Genomic DNA, 27,148 nt, shown 5'->3' with positions numbered 1-27,148 from the left:
GACATCTGGAGAACAATGAATGTTATAAATGTCAACAGCAAATAGAATAGTACCTGCTGATCTTAGTTTAGATGAGAGATTCTTACCTTTAAATGAGTTAGAAACTATTTAAATGATAGTATTACTGAAAAACTGAGCTTACTTGCAGAGGTCAGGATCCCATTCCAAGGAATGAATGTTGAACAACATCGTTCTACTGGCATTGGTGACATCTGTACAGTGAATGCCTCCATTCTTTCCACCTGTCAAACTCTGAACAAAAAATCACAGCATTTGTCAAGGAGAAATATAGGCTTATTTCAACAAATTACAAAAAAAATTTCAAAATCAAAAAGTTTCCACCTTGGGATTAGGAACTCTGGTATTTCTGCAACAACTAAACAGGCAGACCTAATACACCTTTCTAAAGTTGAAGATTTTTCTGAAAGTGTAAGCAAAGTTTTACAGCAAACTATAATGGTAAACTACACATAAAAATCTAGAAAAATATATTGGTACAGGGACAGTAGAAGTTGATCCTGAAAGGAACTTCATTGGAATTTCTTTAGTAGCTTCAATTGACATCATTGTGTCATCAGTGGGCATCATGTATCACATGCATGGAGATTTACATAATATGGAAATTCATTGTAAGAAGAGTGACAATAAACTCACAAATACATACCCATATAAGCCATGAATCAATAGTCCCAAACAAAGCTCTTCCATCCTCAACTGCTTTCTTAATCTCTTCCACATTATCCAAAAGCCACCGAAGTTTGACTGCACTGAAATAAGTGCTAAGTGGAAGACCAGTCTTAAACTGTAAAATAAAAAAAAATAATTTAAACACCATGCAAGCATCTTTTGCATAAATACTGTAGTTATATGTAAAAATGGTGATAGTAAGGGAAAAAGATACAAAACTCAGAGAAGTTCCATGAACTTCTGTAATTATTTAAATAAGTACTAAGCATACAACACACAAGTCTGAAAACATCAAAATCAAATGACCAGTGCGATAATAGATAAAGATCAAAGCTGATCTAAATGCAGTTCAAAGATCATCTACGTAGATAAAGTTGTTTGCAGAAGGCCTGTCTTATCTAGGATATCTCCATATGACTAGACAATAAGTAACAACAACAAAAATGGGCAGGACAACACAGCAAAGATGAAAATTGCATTCTACTAGAACCTGAAAATCAAGTAAGTTTGTACACTTTTGGACATCCATTTCCTGCCTGTAGGAAAACATATAATATAAAAAATACATAATATTTATTCTATCAGTAAAGGACAACATTAATCAAACAATTGTGACACCTTTTTACAAGTATTTAGTTTCCATATTGTTATATATATGCTCACAAAAAAAGAATGAACTTTCTCTTTATGAATGATCTTCCTTGTTCTTAGATTGGATCCAATTAATTTCAATATTAAGGCATGAGAATGGATAATACATTTCATACTAGTAAATTATTTCTTATTTTTGTTTTCTACTTGATCTTAATTTTTGTGTGCCATGTTCATTAAAAATTTTCTAGTCTCAGATTGGTGTCTTATGCTCATTATTTATTATTTGACAAGCTCAGAAGAGACTAGAAACTACAACTGACTTTGTTTAGGGGAATTTTAAACACATATATCCAAAATCTTATATATTGCAGCAGTTACCATTTCAATGTTCTGGAATACCTCCTACCTTAGAAAAAGTTTTGTTTTTTCCTGGAATTCTTTTAAGAAGACGTTCAACTGTTGACTGGGTTCTCAGGTCAAGCCACACTAAAACCATTAATAAAATTAATTGATCACATGATTTAATACAGAAAAAGTGACATGTTCAGCCTGCTTCTATGAAACCACAGCTCTCCCCAGTGAATTCCTGTCTATTTTTATCTTTTCATGAAGTTGAAAGAATATTGTAATGCCATTGTATTTTAAAGGCACTGTTGTAAAAATTAAAATTGTTAGATAAATTAATTTTATTTAGAAGAGTATATTATTTGAGAATAAAGGATTTTCCGTAAGTCGGATATTTACTTTATCAGAATATAAGCAAGTGACAAATGCTACTTTGCAGCAGATGACTGTGATTAAACTAAGAGGTTAAAACAAATAGCAGGTTGATTATTTACTATTATTTACTATTTACTACTATAAACTTTCAAATAAAAGATTATGTTGTAGTTATCAAGGTATAGCTGGGTTTAAGATAAAGCTGTTAACTACATATATTTGACTATAGAAGAGTCCTGGTTTTACAGTCATACTATGTCAAACTATATCTGGCACTTGACCTAAAAAACCAATTCTAGACAATTACCATTTTTCAGCTGACAATATCTGAAAAGCTAAGGTAAGTTAAAAATAAAACTCTGAGTAATAATAACTATTCATTAAGTCATCAATAATTAAACCTACTTAACATGATTTTCCTTTAAAGTTAAATCACCAGCATCCTGAAAATTTCAAAAGAAGTGATTGGGTGCAAGTCAGAGCATTTTGTGCCAGGAACCCCTCAGGAACATTGTGGGGTATTTTGAAAACCCATAAAGTAATTTATTAAGTAACAATTTTTATGGAATAGACTTCTTTAAACTGCACTGGTAATATACAAACACACATTTTACAACACAGATATCAAGAAATCCAAGAAATTACTAAGCTAGGCCACAACCAGATTTGCACAGGAAATTACAATAGCATTTTTTCCACAACATGATCATATTATGATATTACATATACAGAAAGCATACTTACCAATAGCATTATAAAGAGGTTCTCCAGTTGTCTTGTCCCAAACCACTGTTGTTTCTCTCTGATTGGTGACTCCAATGGCTTCAGGACAAAACAGAAAGTATCCTTTTCAGAAGTTTTGTTTTCCCCTTTTGGAGGGGTGAGGAAGGGAACGGAGAGGCGAAGAGGAGGGAGGAACAGGTAAGGAGAAGTGGAAAGTAAATGGGAAATAAAAAGCTTCCAACTTTTTCAAGGTATAATCTAGAAATATTACTTCTAAGAACTCAGCTTTGCTAAACCTCTCTATTTTTCAGCCACAAACTGAGACAGCAACAACACTTACAAGGGAAAACAGCTTTCCTAAATCAAAATCCTAAACTTAATTTCACAATTTCTTCATCACTTGTCTCCACAATTTTACAAGATTAGGTTAAGTCTACTTTGTAGATTCTGCATTGCTAATATACACAAGAGACTTATTTTCTCATTATTCCTCCCCAAAAAACTGTTTTCAAATACAATTTAACATTTTGTTTGAGGCTGGCACACGCTGCCACCTTTCTACTTATTAAGTTAAAAACTATCTGAATTGCTCAACCATAGCATGTTAAAGCCCTCTAGCCACAAGTACCTCTTATGTTACCGATGTTTATGTTCAGTTCATTCATTTTCTCACAGGTCTTTTCCACACATTCATAGACAGAGTTTAATATTTCCATTGGATCTTGTTCCACCCATCTTTAACAAATAGTAAACACCAGTTAATAGAAACATACATAAAAAGAAAAAATAATACTAGTCTGAAAAACAAGCTGAGCATTGTAATACAAATATAGCTACAAAACATATTTTACATATCTACAAAGAATTTTGCTTTGTTTTGTTCTATACAGAGGACATTGGCAGCAAATGCTAGGTCAGTTAGGAACAAACAAACCCTCAGAGAACAAAGGAAGATATTTCTATGAACCAAGCTGAAGACTGTGATTCAAATATAAAAATTAAACTTTAGTTTTAAACTTCAACGTTCAGACATTATATCTGTAAATGAGTGATCAGAGCCAAACACCAAGTACTTTTAGTTTCCGTAACTCAGGCACATTCCAGAAACCCAGCGGGAGACATTTTACTTATCCATTTTTTCTGCCCAGTCTTTTATAGCAGTTACTGTGCTACTAAAAATTATTAATCAGCTTCAGTTTTGACGACTCATGGACAAAAATTCATAAGCTCTACCAAACTTTACACATTAAAAAAACCCAACAAACATACCCTTCTCTAGGGAATTCTTGCTTTAATTCCACTTGGTGGTGACTCAAGAGCTCTGCTGTTTCTGCATTAAAAACCTGCAAATAAATTACACTATTGAATTTTCTATTAACACAGAAGTTTAAACAACAATAATTAACATTTATTGTTTTGAACAAAGGCAGTGTTGTGACAACAGATAGTAATTTTCTATCATCAACCCCAATATCTATATAACAAGGATTCAGATACACACACTTTTAAAATTAAGGTAGGCAAAGATTATTTTGGCAAACTTTGCTGTCACTGTTAATTTTAATGGCTTTTTTATTTTTCTTGATGTTGGAAAAGAACCAGATTTTTTTCTTGTAGTGGTTATAGAAGTTGAATTCCTGATGCATATTAGAATATCACTCAGTAAAATACCCACTGTGGTTGATAATAGCATTTCTTTAGCTCTTGCTGTATCACACTATTGCCAGAGTTATTTGTGTGTTTTCTTGTGTTAGCTCACTTTTAGGAAGAGTGAAAATCTATGACGAAACATAGAAGGGATGAAACTAAAGAACAAGAAAGTACCTAAACAAAACCCATTTTGTTTCAAAACAAACTACAAGTACAGAGCTCATTAACAATCTGACAGGAATGCCACTGCAGCAACACAACCCATCAAAAACGAGAAGAATATGCAGAAAAGTAACTTAAATTTGGATAGGTTACAATAAAAACCAGCAGAGTAGAGAATCACAAGGACTCTATCAATGGGTGTTCTTAAGTAATCCAGAGTTAGAGGTTCTGCCTTGCAGCAGAAGCTCATGGAGAATGCACAACAACCCTCATTAACCAGGAGTGGCCTGCTCCCAAAAAGGAATCTCTGCTGAGGCCAAGCTGAGGGACAGCTGGTGAAATATTCAGCTGAAGTGTACAGCGAGTGAGCCAGAGTGCCTGGCTGGGCAGCAGTGCCAGTCCTGGGGGAACAGCTCTTTCTCCCCAGCACCAGGCAGAATCTTTGGGGTGAAGAACATTCTGGGACCTAGAAAGTAAAATCTAGCAGTGGGTTCAGGTGAACTGCACTACACATCAGCAGGGCACCATCCTACCTTTTCATGGCAAGCAGAGCTGAGCCAGATTTAGAAATCACTTGCATGCTAAAGAAACAAAATTCAGCTATATCCATCCACCCTCCAGGATACAACTGAACCTATTCTATACTTGTTAATGCTCTCTTCTCATGCCACAAATTATAGAAATTTCTTCTAAAGTTTTTAATCCATAAACTCTTGGTATCACCTACATGGTACGCTTTACTCTGAAACTATTAGAACAACTCTGACAAAAAGGAGATGAAGTTCTGATTCTCCAGTTTCTTTGGAACCTTAAAGAGTTTCTTTAGAGTGAAACTTGAAGTTTAGAAACTTGAAGTTTAGAAACATTCTACTTTTATACTAGAATTGCAGAATAATTCAGACTGAAAGGACCTTGAGAGATCTCTAGTACAACCTCCTACTCAAAGCAGGATCAGCAATGAGATTAGATCAGGTTGCTCAAGAACTTTTCTAAGTAAGTCTTGAAAACCTCCAAGGATGAAAACAGCACAAACTCTGGAAAACACTGAAAGCTCCACTGCCCAGAAAAGAAGTCTTAAAAAGGTACATGACCATTCTTTTCTGCTGTCAGCTCAAAAGATTCCATAGAAAGAGTACCACTGAATTATTTTTACTTTATTTACATATCTGTTTCATCTACCAGCTTAGGCTTGACAGGAATCTATCCTATTAAAAGAGAAAGCTCTGTCAGTACTACACATTCGGAAGCAACTTGCAAAACGGGAAATGGATCTCAAAATGCTACACCACATACTTAATGGAGAGTACTGCTGTTTTGCATGTATGTAGTAAGATTTCTTTACTTGAAATTGCCTTTCTGCCAAAAGCATATTCAAATTTACTAGGTTTTTTGAATAATGACAGAAAGAAGACTTTTTATTTAACCTGTATGTTAATATGTTATGTATCTGACATACTAGCAATGTTAAATATCATGTGGTAATCATTCACCACTAATCACTCAGTATTTCTTGAAAGAGAAGGTAATGCAAAGGATTCCTACTGGTAGCAGGAAGCACAGATTCAATTAGACAAAGTCATCTAGTGAATTTGGAGTGTGTGACTTGCAGACACAGCAATAACTGTGACAGGAATACATTTTCAATGGAAGCAATAACACTATAAATGCATAATTTTTTTTTCATATCCATAGAGAACTAGACAAACACTTTGCTAATCCATCACAAACAAATCTGCAGGGTTCTAACATTCTCAACAAAAGCAACAGACACTCCCTGTTATTCAGGGCAAGGGATTAAAAAGTTTCACTGGGAGCAATCCCTGTTTGAGACCAGGTTGGACAGGGCCCTGTGCACCCTGGTCCAGTGGAAGCTGCTCCTCCCAATGGTCGGGGGTGGAACCAGGTAATATTTAAGATCCCTTCTGACCCAAATCATTCTATGATTCTATGACTTCTACACTGATAAACAGAATTCTGATATGTAGGAAGATAAATGAGTCACTAAATTTAAACATACAAAATTATATATAACATAGGGAATAAACAGAACATATGGGACCTCAAAGCCTTCCTTTCCCACTCCCTCCAAAAAAATACTACAATTATAAAAAAAACCAAAAAACCTGTACAGTCCCTGTTTGACAGTGGAGAGAGAAAAATAAGTGAGAGAACTACGAATAATTCAGATAAGGTTAATGCATCCCCGTTGAAACAGGTTTGAAGTGTATTTCTGTAATTCATTGGGACTAGAGGCTTTAAATCCTGGCAGCAAATGCTATAATAATATACTCTGATAATTTACTCTGAATCTCAGATGTCATATTCTTTAAGAACTGATTCCAGTTTATGCTACTGATCTCTCAGCTGTGTGTGTGGGGGGGAAGCCAAAGTCAGTTTTGCCCTAATTTTATCAGCAGTAGTAATGAAGAATTGTTTAGGCTACTTGGACTTGTACAGCTGTCTTGAACAGAGATGAAAGTGAAAGCCACCAGACATGTACTGAATTCTCTAGTGAGAGATTAAAGAAAAGGAATAAATAACATCCTCCCTGTACTTCCCAACAGGGAATTAGAGCTTGAGCCTTGAGTCTCAGGACTGCAGAGAAGAAAGGCCTAAATAGGTGTCCTGTATGTGAACAAGCAGAGAGGCACAGGGATTGATCACTTGATTCAAGCTTTTTATAGGGTCTTTAATATAATATATCACATCACATAAAAGGGTACAGTTACATATTATTACATATTATTATTACATCTATGTTTTGTTATCTTAGTGGAAAAGAATTCATATCAAAGAGTGGTAATAATTTTCAAGGAATGAACAGAAATACAAGGTTCATGGAAGTGATGAAAGAAGCTGCACAGCTGAAAACACAATAATGAAAACAGATTTTAGAAGTAACTTCTCAAATGTCTCAAGATTTGTCACATAACTCTGCCTGCAGAAAACCTATTTCTGTTATTCTATGCTGTATCTTCACGAGTCTCTCTCGAGCTGGTACAGCCATGGCTTTCCAGGTAAACAAGCTCAGAGCTGGAGTTCTGAAATTGCAGGGAAATCAACCCACCTGGGGCAAGGATAAGACACAAACAATCATTTCCCTCTCCAGTATTTAACTAGGAGTAGCATAGCCAGAATTTATGAATAAGTACAAGTTTCACAAGTCTCCTAGAAATTACCTTTCTTGGAAGGCTCATGATGAACAGATCTCTCTCACTATCTAGGAGGTGCTTACAATTATGGGATTTAAAAGTAAAACTACAATGTACTTTAAGTGATAAGAGCTAGGGGGGAAACTGTATTGAGAATGTTTTTAACCCAATATTTTTAACCCTTCTTGCTAGTTATACAATCAAGTTTTCCCCAAAAGGTCATGTTACTTCAACAGAGGGGTAAAATGAATTCCTCTCTGAAGAGAAGGCTCAATGGCTATGCATGTCTTCCTAACCTAAAATCAGGTTTTGTTTATTGACAAGAATGCTTGCAGTGTGATATAGCTTTATTTGATTGTTTCTTCTGGAGACAAAGTGAGGGAAAAAAGTAAATATTTCACAGAAGTGGAAAAAAAGGTTCTGTGTCTGACTGACAAACTTAAAGTACTGTGTGGGTACTTCACTGTGTCTTTCAATTCTTGCTGTTCATGGATAAAATGATAGAAACACTACCAAAGAGATCAAACAGTGGTTCGGCTGGCCATTAGCTCCTGATCCTAAGACTTCTACAAAAGAAGTTATAGTGTACTTTTATGGTTCTTGAATAATATGAAATGGAACATGAGAGATGAAAGTATTTGATAAAAATAAGTCTGAATCTGTTGCACAGGTTCAACCCAACTTAACAGAAAAGTTACAATCTGAAAAATAATTGCAGTTCATTTTGTAAAAGTAGCTAATAAAGGTAAATATCAAAAATAGTGTTTGTGGAGGATAAAGCTGAAGCATAAAACTACCACTGTATGTGTGCTGTGTGAGAGTCAAGGCTAAAGAAGGAGTGACAGTAACAGAAATGCACCTGAGTTCTGGTGCTTCTTTAGCCTCTGTGCTCATTCACAAGCAGGAGAAACAAAACTTGTGTTTGCACACGGGATAATTTACTCTGAATCTCAGGAGGTCACCTAGCCTAACTCACTGCTCAGGTAAGCCTGAATTTAAAACCAGACTGTTCAGGGCCTCTTAATCAGGCACTAACTATCTGCAAAGATAGAAATCCCACACACCTGCTCATCCCTGATCCAGAGCTCTCACAGTGAAACATTGTTTCTTTACATCTATTGGATATTTCACTTGCTGTAGCTTGTGTCCACTGCCCACTCTCTTTTCCTGTGCATAACTGAGAAAAGGCTGGTCCTGTGTTCTCCACAAACTATGGACTGAGGACAACCCTTAAGTCTCTCTTGTGAGGAAAGAACCCCGACCTCCCAACCCTCCTTCCATGGCCTCGTGCTGCAGCACAGGGATTCCTCTGGCTGGATGAAATCCAGTGCTTCCAGCTCTCATTCTTTGTGGGGTCCAACATCAGACACAGCGCTCCAGATGCTGCGTCCTAAGTGCTACACAGATGGCAACAATTACTTTCTGAACTTTTCTTAATGTGCACCACCACAAGGATGCATTGCTCACATATATCCAACTTGATGTCCAGCAGGAGTGTGAATTTTTTCACTAAGAAGCTTCTTAGCATTCTGTCTTGAGTGCTAAGCTTCGTTTGACTTTATGAATATTCTGGCAGGAGCCTTCTCCGACTGGAATTTCAGTCAATTGGTCACCCCATCAGAGAGAACATCCCAACCCATCAATGAAAATACCGAGGGTATCAGCCCTCGCTACTGACTGTTATGGACACCACTGGTAAGTCTGCCACCTGTAATTGTAACTTTACACTCTGAACTGCTGACACTACTCTTTGGCCCCATTGAACCAGACAGTTTTTCACCCAGGAGAACTCTTTAACCTGCTCAAAACCTTATGTCTTTTGCTTAAAAAATTAGATAACAGTTGCACTGAACTACTGAATATACAAGTGCAACGTAAGCAGCAGGTTGATTTTGACTTGTGACTTGGTGAAGACAAAAACTGCTGGAAACACTACATTTAAAAAAAAAAGTAGCAAGACCACTGAGAAATGTAACAAAAACAACTAAAAGCAAAAGACCAACAGAGCCAAGGAAATTATTTAGGCACAGAGAACAATACATTACATTCTGGCTTAAAATATTTCAAGTCAAAATCTCTCTTCTAACTGCAGCGATCCCTTTCCAGAACAGAATTCTCCAGATACACATGTTGTTATCTGAATGACTGAGGTGAGTTGCAGCAGATGTCTGCACATTTTGCCCACTTCTTTCTCTCTCCCCTGTGTTCTGATTTAACTCAGAGATCATGTATCTTATTTGCTCAAGCTCATGTAACTTTATTATCATAATGACATGATCACACTGCCAAGTTTAAGACAATGCTGTATGTTGACATGAGTTGAGAGACACTGAGAGGATACAAGAATTTAAAAGTGGCAGACATGATATACTTCTTGAAAAAATTAGGAAGCATCTGAATCCTGAATCCTCTTGTAGGCAGGCAAGATCTCCCCAACTGCATAAAAGCCATTGATGAATGTGTGTAGTGCAAGGAATTCTTCCTAAGAGGAACTTGCAAAAACACTTGTAAAAGGAGCTTAAGTTTCACTTCTACTAGTGTTATCCTTTTAGGATAAGAAAAAAGTTTACTTGGCATATACATAAAAGCAGATAGAATTTATCTTAATGCATTACAGGGACCTTCCTCAAGTTCGTTCCCAAAAAGGACTCCTGACTGACATCCAAGACAGCCCACTGGTGTCATTTGTCAGTTTGGAGTTTCTCTCCACCCCCAGAACTGTGTTTTCTCATTTGACAATCGCATGAAGGTCGTGATATTGAGTAATAATGGTAACATAGGTCAAGAAGATATTCTAGTCTCCTGCTTCGTGAAGGAACATTTCACACGGGGGAAACATTAAAAAAAAAAAAAAAAAAAAAAAGCAAGGGCAAGCCAAAACGTTCATCTTTCCAATTCATACTTTGCACATTTGAAAATGTTTTATATCTAGCAAATATCTCTATTCCACTTTCATGGAGGAAGTTGTCATAGAGCCTTAATTAAGTCAAACTACCATGACTTAACTGGCTCGGGCACAGTATATTTGCAGAGATTTGCAGGCCAGAAGTATCTATAGTAAGTTTCATACATAACATTAGTTACAGCCTATTGCATAATAGAGAAATAATCCTTCAACTTCAATAGATCCTTCAACTAAAGGGTCAAATATATGACTAATATATTAATTCTCCTATCCTTAAACTTATCTTCCTCTAGTGTTTAAGCAAACAAGGTGTGCAGGTTCAGCCACCTGAATACCTACAGTGCACAAGATGCACTGACATTAGGGCAGGAACTGCAGCAGTCACTCCAGCAGGCCCCGGGCAGATTTTAGCGGGGAACACAGCGGAGTTACCGCACTGTTCCAACACCAGCTAATCACAGCCACCAAACTCGCACGGATCCATTTCCCCAGTCCTTGAGGAGCTTGTCCATTCCATTCCGTTCGGGCGAGACACCGCACGGATTGCAAGCCTGACATTGCAAACGCAGCCTGCCGGGAGCGGCGGGATCCCGCAGCCCCTGGAGCAGCGGGGAGGGACGCCGGGCTCGGCTCGCCGCGGCACCGCTCCCCGCGGGAACGCCACGGAGGGACAGCGGGCACCCGGCACCCCCGGGCCGAGCGGCGCCGCTGCTCCGGGAGACGGGCGGCTGCGGCCGGGCCCGTTCCCCTGCCCTTCCCCAAGGGCACGGCAGAGGGATGGAGGGGAGTGGAGGGGAGTGCAGGCGCGCGGGAGCCGCGGCTCCCCTCAGGCCGCGGGGGCGCCGCCGGCCCCCGGTGCCGCCCCGATGGCCGCGCTGTGCTCACCAGGAAGCGGGTGGAGCTGGTGCCCTGATCGATGGCTCCCACCAGCGGCCCCAGCGACGCGGCCATGGGTTCCCTCAGCGCCCGCTCCGCTCCGTAACGGCCGCGCCGGCGCCGCGCGGGCAGCTCGCGGCCGGCGGCGCGTGGCGCCCGGGGTGAAGCCGGCGGGGGGGGCGGGGCGGGGGGCGCTGCCTCGCGCATTGTCAGCCCGCAGCCAATCAGCGCCCGGGGCGCGGCGGGGGCGGGGCCCGCGGGCGTGGCGGAGCGCGAGAAGGGCGTGTCACGTGACGAGCGGCGCGCGGCACGCCCCCTCCCTCGCCCCGCCCCAGAGCCCCTGAGGCGGCGGCGCGCGCGGCCGCGGCGGGAGGGGAGCCCCGAGGGGAGCCCCGGGCGGTCTGAGGGGAGCCCCGAGGGGAGTCCCGGGCGGTGTGAGGGGAGCCCCGAGGGGAGTCCCGGGCGGAGCCCCGAGGGGAGCCCCGAGGGGAGCCCCGGGCGGTCTGAGGGGAGCCCCGAGCGGAGCCCCGAGCGGAGCCCCGGGCGGTGTGAGGGGAGCCCCGAGGGGAGCCCCGAGGGGAGCCCCGGGCGGTCTGAGGGGAGCCCCGAGCGGATCTCTGGGCGGTCTGAGGGGAGCCCCGAGGGGAGCTCCGAGCGGTCTGAGGGGAGCCCCGGGCGGTCTGAGGGGAGCCCCGGGCGGTCTGAGGGGAGCCCCGAGCGGAGCCCCGGGCGGTCTGAGGGGAGCCCCGAGCGGTCTGAGGGGAGCCCCGAGCGGTCTGAGGGGAGCCCCGAGCGGAGCCCCGGGCGGTCTGAGGGGAGCCCCGAGCGGTCTGAGGGGAGCCCCGAGGGGAGCCCCGGGCGGTCTGAGGGGAGCCCCGAGGGGAGCCCCGGGCGGTCTGAGGGGAGCCCCGAGCGGAGCCCCGAGCGGTCTGAGGGGAGCCCCGAGCGGAGCCCCGGGCGGTCTGAGGGGAGCCCCGGCTCTCCGGGAGAGCAGCGGGACTCCTTTCGGGTCACTTGTGCCTGGAGGCGGCTTTCCTTCAGGAAACGTGTCTCGCTTGTTATCGCGGAGAGGGAAAGAATCCCCACGCTCTCTGAGGCGGGACCCCGCTGGGGAGGTGCCAAGCCTGGGTATCCCTGGAATCGAAGTGAATGCTGCCGAGCAACAGTGCAAGGCTGAGCCATCAGGGATGACCGAGATATGTTCTACGTATTTATGATACATCCCCAAAGCAGCTTCTTTTGTCTTTTAAAGCTTTACCCTGCGTCATGCAGAGATATTAATTGGCTTTAAAAAAATGGAATCTCTGTCTTCCTTCCTTACTGCTGGTTGGTAACTTGTGCTTCCAGAAAAACCGCTGGTGTTGTAAGAGCCGGGATGGAATTGCAAAAGGCAACAATGCTGACTGAACGGCCTCAAAAGTTACCACTGACACACGATGCCAGTAAACCAGCCCCCACAGACACCATTAAAAAGATTTGCCTTTGCCATTACTCCACTGTAGTAGCTGTCCAAACTTGGGGTGTTTTGCTGCAACTGCTCCTTGATAAGCAAAATCTGATTGCTGCCACTTGGGAAAGCTTTGCGAGATATCTTACCCAGCTCTTTCATTTTTTTGTTTGTTAGTGCTTCAGCTGGCATCGAGGAGCCTTGCATTGCAGCCCTTAACTACAACATCTGAAACAAGACAAATGCAATCTTGTGGTAAGATCCACATCCACATTTTCAAGACTGACAGTAAAGGAGCACGTGGACTGCTTGCCAAATATTATCAAAGATTTTCTATTATTCTCAAATTTAATCGCCAAGACTAGTATTTTTTTTTTTCTTGGAACCAAGCTATCTTCCTCAAGAGTATGCTGCAACACTTAGAGAAAGATCCACAGTTTGTCCTAGAAGGTCATAATAATCCCTCCTGGCGTTGCCAGAGATTCCCCCTCTACCTCCCTCAATTGTCACTTGTGGCTTCTACTCTAAAGCCACGGCCACAAACTGCAGTTTATTAGGAAAACTTTTCCAAGGCTACAGCTTCTCCATGTAGATTAGGAATTCAAAGAATTAATCCCATGGGATCTTATTTAAATCTGAATTAATTAGTATAATTCCTGGGAAAAGTGTGGGGTTTGTGTTATTTCTTTTTTCTCTTTTAAAAGCTGCAGTATTGTGTTCTGAGTGTATTATAACTCAGGATGTGACAATTTTCAGCAAAGGTCGAGGCCTCTATAGATCCAAGAAGGGAAGAAGCAATATTGTGACAGACATTTATGTAAAACATGAAACAGCACTGTACTGTTAAGAATTAATGAGTTACTGAAATTCTCTAGGAGGTGCCATTTCCTTAGGTGTTCTTTAGCAATGCCTGTGAATGTTTATAGACCAGGAACAGGAGGGATGACAGCAATAACCTGTGATATTTCCTTAACCCTCAACAGACATATAAGACAGGCAGAAGGGGGAAATAATTTAGTCCAAAACTAGAAAATATTAACTCAGGGAGAATAGTTTATTCTTCCTAGCTCATTCAACAGTGTGCTCTTGCTTCCTTCACATTCCTATTCACTGTTTGAATAGGACATTTTTTTCTTGTAGTATTTATTATGCAATACTATTTGCAGAGTAGGGATAGAGGGTGCTGTCCCAGGGAAACCTGCAGGGGAAGGAAGGGTGGAGCTCCAGCCTCGCTTTTACAGTAAGATGGTGTGAGGCCACGCTCGCCTGAGACACTTGTAAAGGAATTGGCTTCCTTTAAAGGAAGGAGCATGGATATCCACGTGGCCTCATTTCTTCTGCTTCTGGCTCAGATCTCACTGAGGCCAGTCTACACAATGCAAATCAAGTTGTTTGCTGTTCTGTTCTGCTGAAAAACTTACAAAATGGGAAAAAAAAAATAAATAAAATAAAGCTCTAGTGCTAGTTGAGACCCTTGCATATGTTATTCTTGACAAAAGGAGAGATTTTGGAGTTTAGATATACTTGCTATAAGAATTTCCAGCCTGGTAGAAATAATGGAGGATCTCATTGATTTTGGAGGACTTAATTATAAGAAAGTTGAATTCAGTTCCTCAAAATGTAACATTTATAAAGTTGCTGATTATTGCCAACTGCCCACACAATGCAGATTCCTGTAAATACTGCTCTTGTTCCACATGCAGCTTTTTGACCTTTTGTTCTGTAAACTGAACTCAAACAGAAGGTTTTTCTATCTTTGAATACAGCCCCACTGTTTTTTTTTAAATATATTTTTAAGTTAGTGGACACATTGGAATACATTAATTAAGCACATAAATATTTGTGGTGCATTTTTCAGAGCCAACATAACTTAGTCCCTAAAAAACTAGTTTCAATAGCACATAAACCCAATTGTATGCTTTTGGTTTGGGTTTTTTTTAGTTTCAGTTTGATTTTTGTCTTTAATCTCAGCAGAGTGGAGGGAAGTTGGCAATTACATTCTGCTCTTCTTGGCTGATTCTTCTTTACTGACCTCAGGCTAAGGACAAAATGTGACTGTGTCAGGCTACTCCAAGCATGTGATACAGTGTGAATTAAAGAGTGGATGCCAGAGGTCCATGTCTTTCCCTTTCCTCTTAGCGACAGAGAGGGCTTGGCCATCAAATTCTGCACTTCCTTAGAGAGGTGGGATCCTTGGGCTCCCCCAGGAGGGACAGAAGGCACGTATTTGGAGCTGGGCTGGAACAGGTGTAGTTGTAAAGTGTCCAGGGCACCAGGGTAACGAGTCACGCTGCCACTTGCACCTTTTGCCTACTGGGAAGATGAGTGGTATGTGCAAGGGTGCCTGTGCCTGCACAAGTGGATGAACTCCGTTGCTCTGGCGCAGGCAGCCAGCACAAACAGATTGTGACCTTGGCTGCCAGTGCCCTCACATTTCTATAGATCATGTGCAGCACCCTTTGTGTGCAGGAAACCTTTCCATGGATCCCGAGGAGGGCAGGGTTACAGTGACCCATTCTGTGTTCTGTCTCCTACCGTTGTTTTAGCACATGCCAAACAGTACCCTGTCCCATGACAGTTACCCTGTCACCATTTGGCAAGAACCATTTTATTGTGAAGCCGTGACTGCAGTGATGCAATGAATGTTTCGCAGGATATGTTTTACTTCTGACCTGATATTAGACAATAGTTTTCTCCGAATGACATTTTATATTTAGAATCACTCTCACAGTGTTCAAACCCCAAGTAATCATTGTTGCAGTTGCCATCTTTCTAGTGGACAATAAAATAAATAAATAATAAAAATTCACATTTTGAAGACAGCTAATACTATGTCCTTTGAAAAGCAGTTATTAAGCCAGTAAGTCTTTACAAGAGTTATAGAATCACACAATGGCTTAGGTTGGAAGGGATGTCGAAGATCATCCAGTGATAATTCCCCTGCCAATGACCAGGGACACCTTTCATTAGACCAGGTTGCTCAAAGCCCTATTATTCAAATCAAAATGGGGAAATCAGAAAAAACACCCTACAAGAAGTAGTAGTATAGATGAATAGTTTGTATAGATAAAAGTAAATGTTCTTGGGAATTAGAATGAATAATTCAGAGAATATAAGTATTCATGAGTGGTATAGTAGCTACTCCATGCTTCAAAATCCTTAACTGAGATACTTGGTCTTCTATCTTCCATAAAAAATTATAGCAACTTACTGCAAAATTTACTCCTGAAACTATGCACTGCATTGAAGGGACACATTAAAAATGAGTTAGTTTTCTATTGTTTTCATAACAACTGTATTTTTTTTTTTTTTACATCAAATTATCTAATCTAATTACTGCTCCATAAGATGATGATAGGGCCAATTCTCATAGGCTCATTCTGTACTTTAGCCTTAAGTTAGCAGAGGCAAAACAATTGCTGGTCATAAAGGACATCTTTTCACATCTTTTTTTTTTTTTTTTTGTGCACTGCACAGTGGATATTTCCAAAAATAGGCCTTTGTGAAATTGTGCATATGATAATAGGATTAGAAAAAAGGTAAATTTCTCTAAATACTGATATTTGATAGTTTTGCCTCTGCATTCCAGTTGGAAGTTGAAACTTTAGTGATGTACACTCCAGGCTCTAGTTTTCTTATGTGGTAAAGATATTAAAACCAAGAAACAGCAGTGGAGCTACATGAAGACCCTGAGACTGTTGCTACAATGGGCTTAAATTCTGTTAATTCTGCACAAACCTGAGCTCTTACACCATGCAAAAGAGCTAAAACAAAGGAACAGAATATAAAGTTTCCAGTGGGAGATGCCATATGTCTATAGGGAGTACAGAAAGACAGTTTTTATTAAAGCATACTGTCAAATATATGTTCTATTAAGGAAAACATACACTTAGTAGAGAAAATATATCCCATCTTTTTGGTTTTCTGTTTCAGTTTGGTGATGGCATGCTGAATGACTGTGTAACACCCTCAGAAAGAATTGAGAACTCGGTACCAATTATTATAAAGCGATCTAGTAATTTACTCTAGCTAATAGATGCCCTCAAGAACAGTACATTTGTCTATGAACATCAAAGGGTTTTTATGTATTACCTCTATGAAAGCTCTTGTGAAAATGTAATGCCTATGGCATTTTTTTTACAGATACGGAGGTGGGCCTAGAGCAGGTAAATTACAGGCCAATGGTCACGTAGGAAGTGCTTAGCAGAGCAGAGGTAAAGCACAGCTTTCTCTGAGGTCCAAAGGCATTGCTTTCCTTGGCCACTGCCTTTCTCAGGAATCAGTAACTGCATTCCTGTTACCCTCAGAGAGGACAGGACTGAATAAACTGGTAATAACTGGCAGAGGCAGGATTCCACAGGGTAAGTAGATCGAGCCTCACACAGATTCTAAAGGATGATGTTTTTACCAGTACCATCCTGATCCTGGCCATGTAGTTTCTGCTTGCTGTGCAAGGGGTCTGGTTTTTATTGGATCCTTTCTTGAGTCCTCTGAGCTCATTAATATGGCAGAAAACATACGCAGACAAAATAAAAGCGGATTGTTCTCTGCCAAGGAGCTGAATTGACTCACTTGCTGTAATGAGTGCCAGAGCTGGTGGAAAAGCAGAGCTTACCACAGCAAGGAGCATGGGAAAGGTTAAGAAGAAGTAGGAGATGATGTGGAGGAGACTGAGGAAAGCATGAAATATTCAGCAGCTGCAACCTCTTAGATTGCCTCAGCTGCTGACAGACCTTCAGCCTCCATATCATCAAATCAAATGTATTTGGAAATTCTGGAGATGTTAATGGCTGCATTATTATCATGAAGACTAGACTGTACTGTCTGCTTTTGAGAACAACTTTAATACATCAATGTTTTCAATTTTACATCACAAAACAAGTGTATCTCTTAAAACTGATGGGAGAGCTCAGCTACATTTTGGTCTTCTGGAGATTCTTTATACTCCACTTATACCAGAAGGCAAAATGGTGTCAGTTACCTGCAGGTGGAGTTCTCAGGGACTCACAAGTAATGTACAGACAGCTGCTGAGAGAGATGTGTTTGCTTGGCCCCAGGAAGAGAAAACCTAGGGGACATCTTACTGCTGCCTATAACTTTACCTTGTGGGAGAGTCTAGATGAGATGGAGCTCTTGGAATATCAGTGAGAATCTTGTTGTATGTAAATCACCCACTTTTTGTATGCTTTTGATATTAATGCTGTTTTACCCGTTCATTTTCTTGTCTCGTTGCTGTTCCTGGTAAATCTAAACCTGTAATCTCTGCATTTTGTCTCTCTTGCTGGAGTGGGGGAGGGAAGTGTCTTGTGGTTTTCTTTACAGCGGGGATACTAAATTGAGGAATAGTATTCCTAACCCATGACAGCTGGAAAATACACTTCACCAAGGACACTGAAATGAACACCAGTCTTGCCGAGCTTCATAAAAGATACCTTGCTGTGTTTTATTGAGAATTGAATTGCATTTGAAATGAATCTGGGAGATATTGCATATATTTCTTTCCATGATTGCCAAAGCAGAACCTCAAAGCTGTGCTCATGGAGAAAGAAAGAAACAACCCTGCTCTAGAAAGAAGAAACTCTCAGATATAATCCACTAAAGTAAACTCCCAGCAGAACACAGAGAGGAAGAGAACTAAGCTATCAATGAAACTTCCCAAGAGAAAAAGGCTCTTTAGTAGTGGAGGATAACTGAGGTAAACTCAAAAGTATCCTGGAAAAAGTATGAGAATGCTGTGATATATCTAGTAGATATCATTAAGGCAAAAAGCCTTATCACCCAAAGAGAAAGTGGATATGTGGACTGATCTTCAAAGACTGAATTTGACATTTTGATGATTTATTGTTTGCTTTCTGAGCATCTGCTGAGACCACATATTTTAGGCAATACTTAGGAGAGCAGATCTAAAGAATTCACTTTCCTGGTGCACTGGTGGAGGAGCACAACACACAAAAAGAAGATGCTTTTCTGAAACAGTGAGCAGTTCAGCTCTTGCTCCAGTCCTGCAAGGTGAGGATGAACTGCTGACCATACTGCCCTGATCCAGCACACACACCAGGCCTGTGTCAGTCCTGGAAACCCAGGGCAATGCTGGGGTTAAGACCTGCCCTGTCACACCCAGCTGGTTTACAGCCAAACCTGCTGGGCAGGATGCTGGAGCTGAGGTAAAGATAAAGGCTGTCTTTCCCTGGGATGACCATAAGGTAACACTTGGTAACACTTAGGAGGGAGCATTGCAGGCAAGCTGAGTGGTCATGTTTGCATTCCTGATTCTAAAGCACAGACACTTATGCAGCAGGAGGTATTTCTTACAGGCTTATATTTGCAGATGGCTCCACCTCTTCTGCCATTTATGGCTATTTCAATAGTTTATTGTGGAGTTCTATACATGGTCAAATTGTGTTGAATTTACATACTGTCTGAATGGTTCCTGCTTTTCTTTAATGTACCTCAAAACATAGTTTCCTGCCCGGGTTTCCTGAGGTGAGCTCCTGATAACTGCAGCACAGGGCCCTTGACATTTCAATCTACCTATCAGTGGTTTGATAACAGAATGTGTGTCAATCTTCATATTGCAGCTCCTCGTTATCAACTTCTAATTGCAGTAATGCTCTTGTTCCATTATCAGAAGAGCTTACTCATAGCATTTGGTTCTTTCCAGGTTATAGCGCTCTTCTGCAGGAGCAGAAGCTTCTTAGGGGCAGACTTAGAGCTGGGGTGGAAACTGTTCCAGCTGCCTTATTTCTGACTCATCCCTGTGAGTACATTAACTTCTAGAAGCTGCATTGATTCTTCTATGCAGTTTAATAAGATTCTAATGAATACAAAAGAATGATTTGTCCATATATAATCCTTATTGAGGATATTAGGACAAAATATAATAGGAGCATAGATAAAATCATAAGGCTACATATTCAGGTGAAGAACGTCAGTGTAGCACTGATAACACTCATCTATTTATTGCAGAAGTAGAAAAATTACCTTTCTAACAATATGAATTTCCTGTTATTCCAAGATAAATTTATATCTGGCTGTTCATTCTGTATGAAATTATATTTTTGGTATAATAATACAAAGAAATTAAATTACTAACTTTAGCCTCTTTTATACATTTGTTTCTACAGAGACTCAGCCTGAGGCAACACACTGCTTCATATGCTATGTATGTAGTTCATTCTTTCTGTTCAATATAATTATCTAGCTAACGAGCAAAACGCTACACAGTGAGGGCAACACAGCTAAATGCTTCAAAAATACTTTAGGAAAATTCTTGCTCCCCCTGCAGTCAAAGGAAGCTTTTGCAGTGAATTTAAGAAGGCAAGGAGATGTGCCTGTCTCCTATGGATGCCCTAAAATGGGCTTCATGTGTGTATTTGCTTCTCTTTAGCACTGCTTATTTAAGAAATAAACATGATTAAAACTTTAACATAAAAATGAGTTTATTTGTGTTATCTTTGCTTACTGTTTTGTTTGCTGTACTTTTGTAAGCAACATGAAAACAGTGAGTGGACAGACAATACCTACATCCATGGTGTATTTTCTACAGACTTTATGATGATGGAGCACATAAGTCTGCTAAAACAAAATGGAACTGAGGCTATTAGAAATCTGGGAGGCATATGAAACATAGGGAAATACAGTTCTATTTATTCACAATAAATGCATGATATGAACTTTGAAAATAAATGGTATGTACACTAAATAATTATAGTTGATTCACAGAGATATAGATATATATACATAGGTATAGATATAGTGCATATGATTGAGTAAATGTCTTCATATATATATATATATGTAATGAAAACAGAGATAAAGTTTTGTATAATATAATAATTCCAGATATTACATTAAAATAACATCACAATATAAGTCAAATAGCATAAAGTAGTAAGTGGCTTTCTAATAGTACAATGACATTATTTTCATAAAACAATTTAGGTTGGGAGCGAACTTAGCAAGTCCCCCCATCACCCTCTTCCAAGGTTGAAAACACCATCTGTTTTTTGCCTAGACATTCAGTTATGCTACACCTTAAGTTATCAGATGACTCAAAATCCAAATAAAAGATTTTTTCCATATCTTCTCCAAAAAGACTGATTCCTGTTTTCTTTTTGCCTCTTCCTCTTTAAAATTTTGTAATAATTAGAAGCCTTATGTAAAACACAGAGCTCTTCTGTGGCTGAAATGCTGTTTTCCTTATATACATCAGCAGAAGGTTTAACTTTTTTGTAATTTTGACAATTGAGACAGTGTATGTAAAACAAGTGCTCCCAGCTAACAAAGCACATTTCTCGTGGGAGCTTTGTGGGCAGGCGAGGGAGGATTTAAGAATGACGCACTGTCTTTTTGCTATGTGAAAAGCCCTCATCAGGTAAACTTTAAAAAATCAGCCTCCCAAGCAAATCTTATAGGTAATCACTCACTAAGGAAGAGGCTGTTGTGGAAGAAAGGTGATAAGATACCTTCCTTTAATGTGATATGTGTGGCCTTCTGTACACAGAGCAGCAGGTGAGTGGATACTGTACTTTTTCCACAGTTGCTCTGCCCCTCATTTGTTGGTTCAAGTTCCCAGGCTGTCTTGATTATAAGGAACTTCCCCAGTTGTGGAAAGTTTACTCTGCACTTTCATGAGCAATGCTCAGTTCATGTACCTCAGAAGGCAAAGAATGAGAAACTGGGCTGTGTTCTGCAATTGATGCACTTCAAAGGCAGAGTGTCCATCTCTTACTAAATCTTATAAATTAAGTTTTATCTCATTAATTCAAATCTCATCAGGCTCAATTGTTCCTTCTGAGGTTTGTGCCTTTAAACATGCAGAATGTCACCTGGAGCAGGTCAGTCCAATAATATTCTGTGGTTTTGGGCCTGAGGGCTGGAGAATTAAGGAATTAAAAAAAAAAAAAGTAAGAGGATGATTGTTTCCAGTCTTCAGGTAAAACAAGTTCTCAATTCTCAAGTGGTTTCATAAGAACATATTTTTTAGAGGCCAGGACAAAGCTCCTTCCCTCCTGCTCTACAAAGATACCCACTGTTCCTCACATCAGGCTGATGTTTATTGCATTGAGAAGCATTCCACTGTGTAAGAGGTGTGTCCTAATCATAAGTAATTGAATTAAACAAAAGGGGTAACTTTGTTTCTCCTCCCCTCCCCTGCCCTCCATAGCTGCCAGGGCTGTGAGTCAAGGAATTGGCAGTTTGTCCTTTTCCCCTGGGCTGCTCTCAGAACCCGCAGAGTTAATAGAAAGTGCCCATCCCTTGCTGTGCAGAGCTGGTCAGACCTGCTCAGTTCATCACAGAGGTCACATTGCTTGGCAGCAAAGCCAACAAGTGAATGGCTAAAATTGTCTCCTCTCTGTCCTCTCCTTAACCACAACTGAAAGGCAGCAAGGCAGTGACCAAGCAGCCTCTGCTCTTTGGGAGAGCTTGTGCTTCACACTGAAGGTACCGCTGGGTCTGCAGAGAAGCTGTGGGATGTAACTGGGCAGATGTGGAGATATGGGATCCAGAGTCCAGTCTTCTCTTTTTAATAACTTAAGTGATTCAAACACTTCAGTAAAAAAAAAAATCCCAGCCATTCAGGGTAGTCATCAGAGACCAGGACCACTGACCTTAGCAACTGTATTTTAGAGTTCCTCAGGGTCACCAGAGAACAGTGTCAGTAATATGCCCTTTTGTCTCTCCAGTCTTTGGGTGCTAAACAGCCTGCTTTGACAGCAAGCAGCCTTAATTCTGAGTTTTGCCAAGGCATAATAATATGGGGTTCAAAGTACTGTTCTAGTAAAAGGCTAGATACAAATTTCCATGGAAATTGATTGCATCATGTATCACACATGGGTGAGTCAAGGATATTGTGAAATATTTCCCATTTAGTGGTAATAGTAAATCCATAGCAAAATGTGAATTATGCTCTGTAAGTGCTCCTTATCATGGTATCTGGTATGTATAATTATTTTATTGACCTCTTCTATTATTTTACTTTGCCCTCCCTATCTGATTTAGCATGAATGAGTTTGATGATGATACAGATATCTGATAGGTCACTATAATTCTTAGGTTACAATTTCTGTGTTGTAAATAATGATGTTTGTGCAGCATGATGTAAAGTGAGGTTAAAAAAAATCACACAAATACTAAATATCTCTAATTTCTGATGATTTATCTTGTTCTACCCTTTATGAGTAGTTTTACCAAGTCATTAAAGATGCCAGCTACCTAAGATGAAATAAAAAATAAACAATTTTATGAAAAAAAGAAAGGAAATAACCCATTTTACTTGACATTACAGCCTTACATCTTTCCAACATTTCTGTGATGCCCAGAAAGATACAAACATTCCTTAATACTGATCTAGGAGTAATCCACATTGTCCTGATCTATAAGTTTCCTGCCCCTTACTGGTTTTCAGAAATTTCTCTGGTCATTTGGGATTTTTGATGCTAGCATTCATACTTCACACTATGGAAATGTAATTATTTGGCCTGTGGCCACAGTCTTTGGTGTTTTGTTTAATGGTTACTGAAATCACTTGAATTTTTTCACCTTTTGTGTAATAAAATCCAGGAGATTGTCTTGTTTTCCTGGAAGTGTTATATAAACCCATGCTTGCTATTAAGTCATTTTTGCAGTTGAGAAAATTAGTAATGTAATATTTATAGATCTCATTCAGAAACAGAGGATTATGGCATTGTTGCCAATGAAGCCCCAGTTCTCAAATATGAAATGTTCCTTTGAGGAAAAAAAAAACTTTCTTTACCTTTAGTTTCCATTTTCTTCCTTTGTGGTTATTCTGCTACTTCTTTGTCTAGTTTTATATCCAGCTTTTGTCTATTGTGTCATTGTGCTTACTGTCACACATATTTCTGTATTTGATTGTATTGTATTCACACATCAATGCTCTTTTATGCTGCAGCAGCAGCAAACATTTGCAGAGAAATATTTGTTGATTGTTGTACCAAATGCTGTGTTTTCTGCCTCCTCCCTGTTTAGGATCACAGACCAGCTGAGGCAGGAAGGCACCTGTGAAGATCCTCTGGTCCAAATTTCTGCTGAAAGCTGACTCAGTGAGAGCAGGTTGCTCAGGATGGTGTCCATTTGGTTTTGAGTATCTTCAAGGCTGGAGCAGAATGGAAGGATCGGCTCTCTCAAGCTGTAGAAAATGCTCAGCCTAATGCAGCACAAGATAATATTTATCTTCTTTCTACAATGACACATTGCTGGTTCGTAATTTAGATTTTTAAATGCTCTTATTTCTAAATCCTTATATTGTTCCTGTCCCAGTCTTCCTGAATATGTATATAAGTCTTCAATAAATCCCCTAAATACCACACCAAATATACACTTTTCATTAACTCCCTGAGTTCCATCTTAAAGTAAATATATTTGCTTCCTTCAGAAACCATACTGGATCCATTTTTCCTGAAATTGTTTTCCTCTTATTCATGTAGCTAAATAACCTTTCCCTACCAGTCTTCCTTGCAAAATCTCAGTTGCAGTCTCCATCTGAAAAAAATTCCCTGGTTCTCCATGCCTGTCTAATTGCTCAATTTCATGTTGTCTGCCCCTTTCCAGTAACTATCTCTTTCAAAAAAATCAACTCAGTGACCTTTTGCTTTCAGTCTGCTTTTCAGAAAGTTTTCCATTAAAACATTCCTCCCTCTCACTTCCTTTGGCAGGTCTTATGCCCCTGGATAATGCTCAACAGCAGCAAACTGTGCTGAACACCATTTCTTAGCAGATGGAACTAGTGATTTGTCCACACTTGAACCAGACCCTCACATTTTCTGCTTTTCCAGTTTTTCTTCACTCATGACATGGTTAGCCATGATTACCTAACTCAAAAAAAACCCAACAAAAACTCGTGGGCAGTGGTGGCTTCTGGTTTGCATGGACCAAAGTGCAGGAGGGTTTTCTATCAATATTTTGTTAAAAATACTCAGCAGATCAATTGCTTATTCTGTTGCTACTTTCTGACAAAATTTTCAAATTAATGTTACTGACACAGAATTTAGAATAGCTGTAAAAGTTGACTGCTGGAAAGATGGAAGAGTGAGAAAGTGAAGAATGTAGAAATCAGAATCAAATTAAGAACCAGTACTTGAGGAAAAAAAACAATGAAAATTACCCAATTATCAGGGGGTGGCTCCACCTAGAAATTACAGATATGTACCAATGCACCTAAAGAAACCAGACCGCTCTAACACTGCTTGGATTTCTGCAATTTTTTGTGGTATTTTGATACACTAACAAAAAAAAAAAATCCCTTCTTAGTAGCCTGACTACCTTAAATTTTATTGTTACACAGATGTGTAGTAAACAAAACTAAAAAGAAAGACCTTATCTATTGCAGTCCTGTTTTACAGATAACAGCTCTTTGCTCGTAAAGCCTGACCACATGTGAGTAGTTGTCACTGAACCAAGAAGTACATTAGCAGCTGGATGAATGATTTATTTTTAACAGAGACTAAATGCAAGCATTGGAACTAGGATATGTATCATATGACAGGATTCTGTACAGGTAGGCAGTCTTTCAGACAATCTTTATTGTTCTTCGAAATGACATTTGAAACTTTTATAATATAATTAACCACTTCTTCCTTAGGAATATCCTGTTTTAGCCTAGAGGGTGTGTGTAGCCTCAGTGGGAATCTGGCAGAAAGCCAGGAAGAACATTGCAAGTACTGTAGTGCACTTGTTCTGCAGATGAATAGTCTTCCTTGTCCTCAAGGTGCAGCCAGGTGAAGGAACAAGCTCCTCCTCTTATCACGGGATTTGCTGAGGCTTAGAGTTATTAGATCTACAGATCTTCTGAGAAGGGAATCATGAGCTCACCCAGAGGCAAGAAGGCAGATAAAGAATCTTGTGAAAAGAAAGTCAAGCTCTGTCAAAATTGGTAAAAACACTTCGGCTCTGCTTCCCTCTCCCTAGGATGGTGTGGGCTGCTAGAATCTCTGCTTTAGACACTGCATCTGTAAAAATACTCCTTCAATAAAAAGTGAAGGCAGCAAAACTATTTCCTTCCCAACCTACTGGTTAGTTTTATCAGTAGTCCAATAGTTTCCAAAGGTTTAACACCTTTCTATCTGATAGGCAGGATGCAATTATCTTCTACTTATTTAAGTGAGCATGAGTGAGTAATCATTTCAGACTTGTGAAGCAAACAATTCAGTGTAACATCCCCGGGAGTTTCCTATGGTAGGAAGTGATCTGACATAGTTAGGAACTTAAGCCCTTTTTTATTCTGCAGGAGATGCCTTGGATGCAGGGATTTGGGGTAACTTTTATTTGTGTGATACCTGAAATACTAATTTTCATCATTTTTACTTGCTATGCACACTCAGGTTTATAAAATTTTTATTTTACATTGCTGAAATGATTTATGTGAATTTCAAGCATTTAAAGAAGTTTTCAATGTATGAAAACTATTAAATAAATCTAAAACTGAGATAAACCTTCAAACCTTCAGTGTATATGGACATATTTTGAAAATTTAAATACTTACAGAGGAATGATACATCTTGAGTAAAAATCATCCTGCCCCGCAAAAAAAGTAATTGTTAAACTTCCTGTCTAAAATTTGACTTTTGAAGGAATGATGAGGCCTACCATAACACAAATTCTGTGAAAGGATCACAACTAATGTGTGCATCCTGGGAAGCTTAAAAAATGACCCCAGAAGACTATCTAACAAGATCTGGAAGGTGCAAACATGAGAGTTATAGGTGCTGATAATGCCTTTTGCTGAGCTGGAGAATAAATTGCTTCATTGCTTGAGGAGCAGCTGTGTTTTGCACTTTCTGCAGTGTGCTGAGAGTCAGGCTCCTCTCTGCTGCTGACTGAAGTGCATCAGACCCTGGGGTATCTCAGACAGCAGCACAGAGCAAGCTGTACACAGCATCTGTGGTGTGCACCAGGATTTCAGTAAATATATTTCTATGTATCTGCACACTCTAGACCACCTTTTATGTTAGTTGAGGGTGCTAAAAAGTAGGTAGTATTTAGATATGGGTATTCTTGTTGGTTTAAAACCATCCATTTCTAAGTTATCATGGTACTAGTTAGGAGACAAAAAAAAAAAAAAAAAAAAAAAAAAAAAAGAGATAAGGGAATAAAAAAAAGAGAAGTTTTTTGCTTCTGGCCAGACACAGACAGTGGAAAGAGAGCAGTTCACTCAGCCTGCTGCTTTCTGATGCTTTACAGGATGATTCCTGCTCTCCTTAAAGGCTTATGTGC

At 39.9% G+C, this 27,148-nt stretch overlaps 1 protein-coding gene and 1 long non-coding RNA gene across 7 annotated transcripts in view; one reads left to right on the top strand and one right to left on the bottom strand.

Moving 5' to 3' along the window:
- The window catches only part of GK (glycerol kinase), a 56,135-nt gene extending 44,485 nt beyond the window's left edge, over positions 1-11,650 (bottom strand). For 2 of the 6 annotated variants that reach the window (XM_032750339.3, XM_041718534.2), the window contains exons 1-7: positions 11,479-11,650; positions 3,994-4,067; positions 3,353-3,459; positions 2,746-2,823; positions 1,688-1,767; positions 665-802; positions 143-252 (exon numbers count right to left, since the gene is read on the bottom strand). In XM_032750339.3, the coding sequence (XP_032606230.3) occupies positions 143-252; positions 665-802; positions 1,688-1,767; positions 2,746-2,823; positions 3,353-3,459; positions 3,994-4,067; positions 11,479-11,544 (653 nt within the window). In that variant the 5' untranslated portion in view covers positions 11,545-11,650. The remainder of the gene's footprint in view (positions 1-142; positions 253-664; positions 803-1,687; positions 1,768-2,745; positions 2,824-3,352; positions 3,460-3,993; positions 4,068-11,478) is intronic. The other 4 variants (XM_032750340.3, XM_032750352.3, XM_032750329.3 and 1 more) reach the window with 3 other exon arrangements.
- A 627-nt stretch (positions 11,651-12,277) lies between these two features.
- Positions 12,278-26,374, top strand: LOC121470562 (uncharacterized). The gene is made up of 3 exons (XR_012057970.1): positions 12,278-17,277; positions 23,906-24,135; positions 24,592-26,374. It is a non-coding gene; the product is annotated as an uncharacterized lncRNA (long non-coding RNA).
- Positions 26,375-27,148: the final 774 nt, after the last annotated feature.

This window comes from Taeniopygia guttata, chromosome 1 (genome assembly GCF_048771995.1).
Source record: "Taeniopygia guttata chromosome 1, bTaeGut7.mat, whole genome shotgun sequence".
NCBI classification, from domain to species: domain Eukaryota; kingdom Metazoa; phylum Chordata; class Aves; order Passeriformes; family Estrildidae; genus Taeniopygia; species Taeniopygia guttata.
Note: the sequence above shows the minus strand (reverse complement) of the source record. Positions and strands in the feature narration are given on the sequence as shown.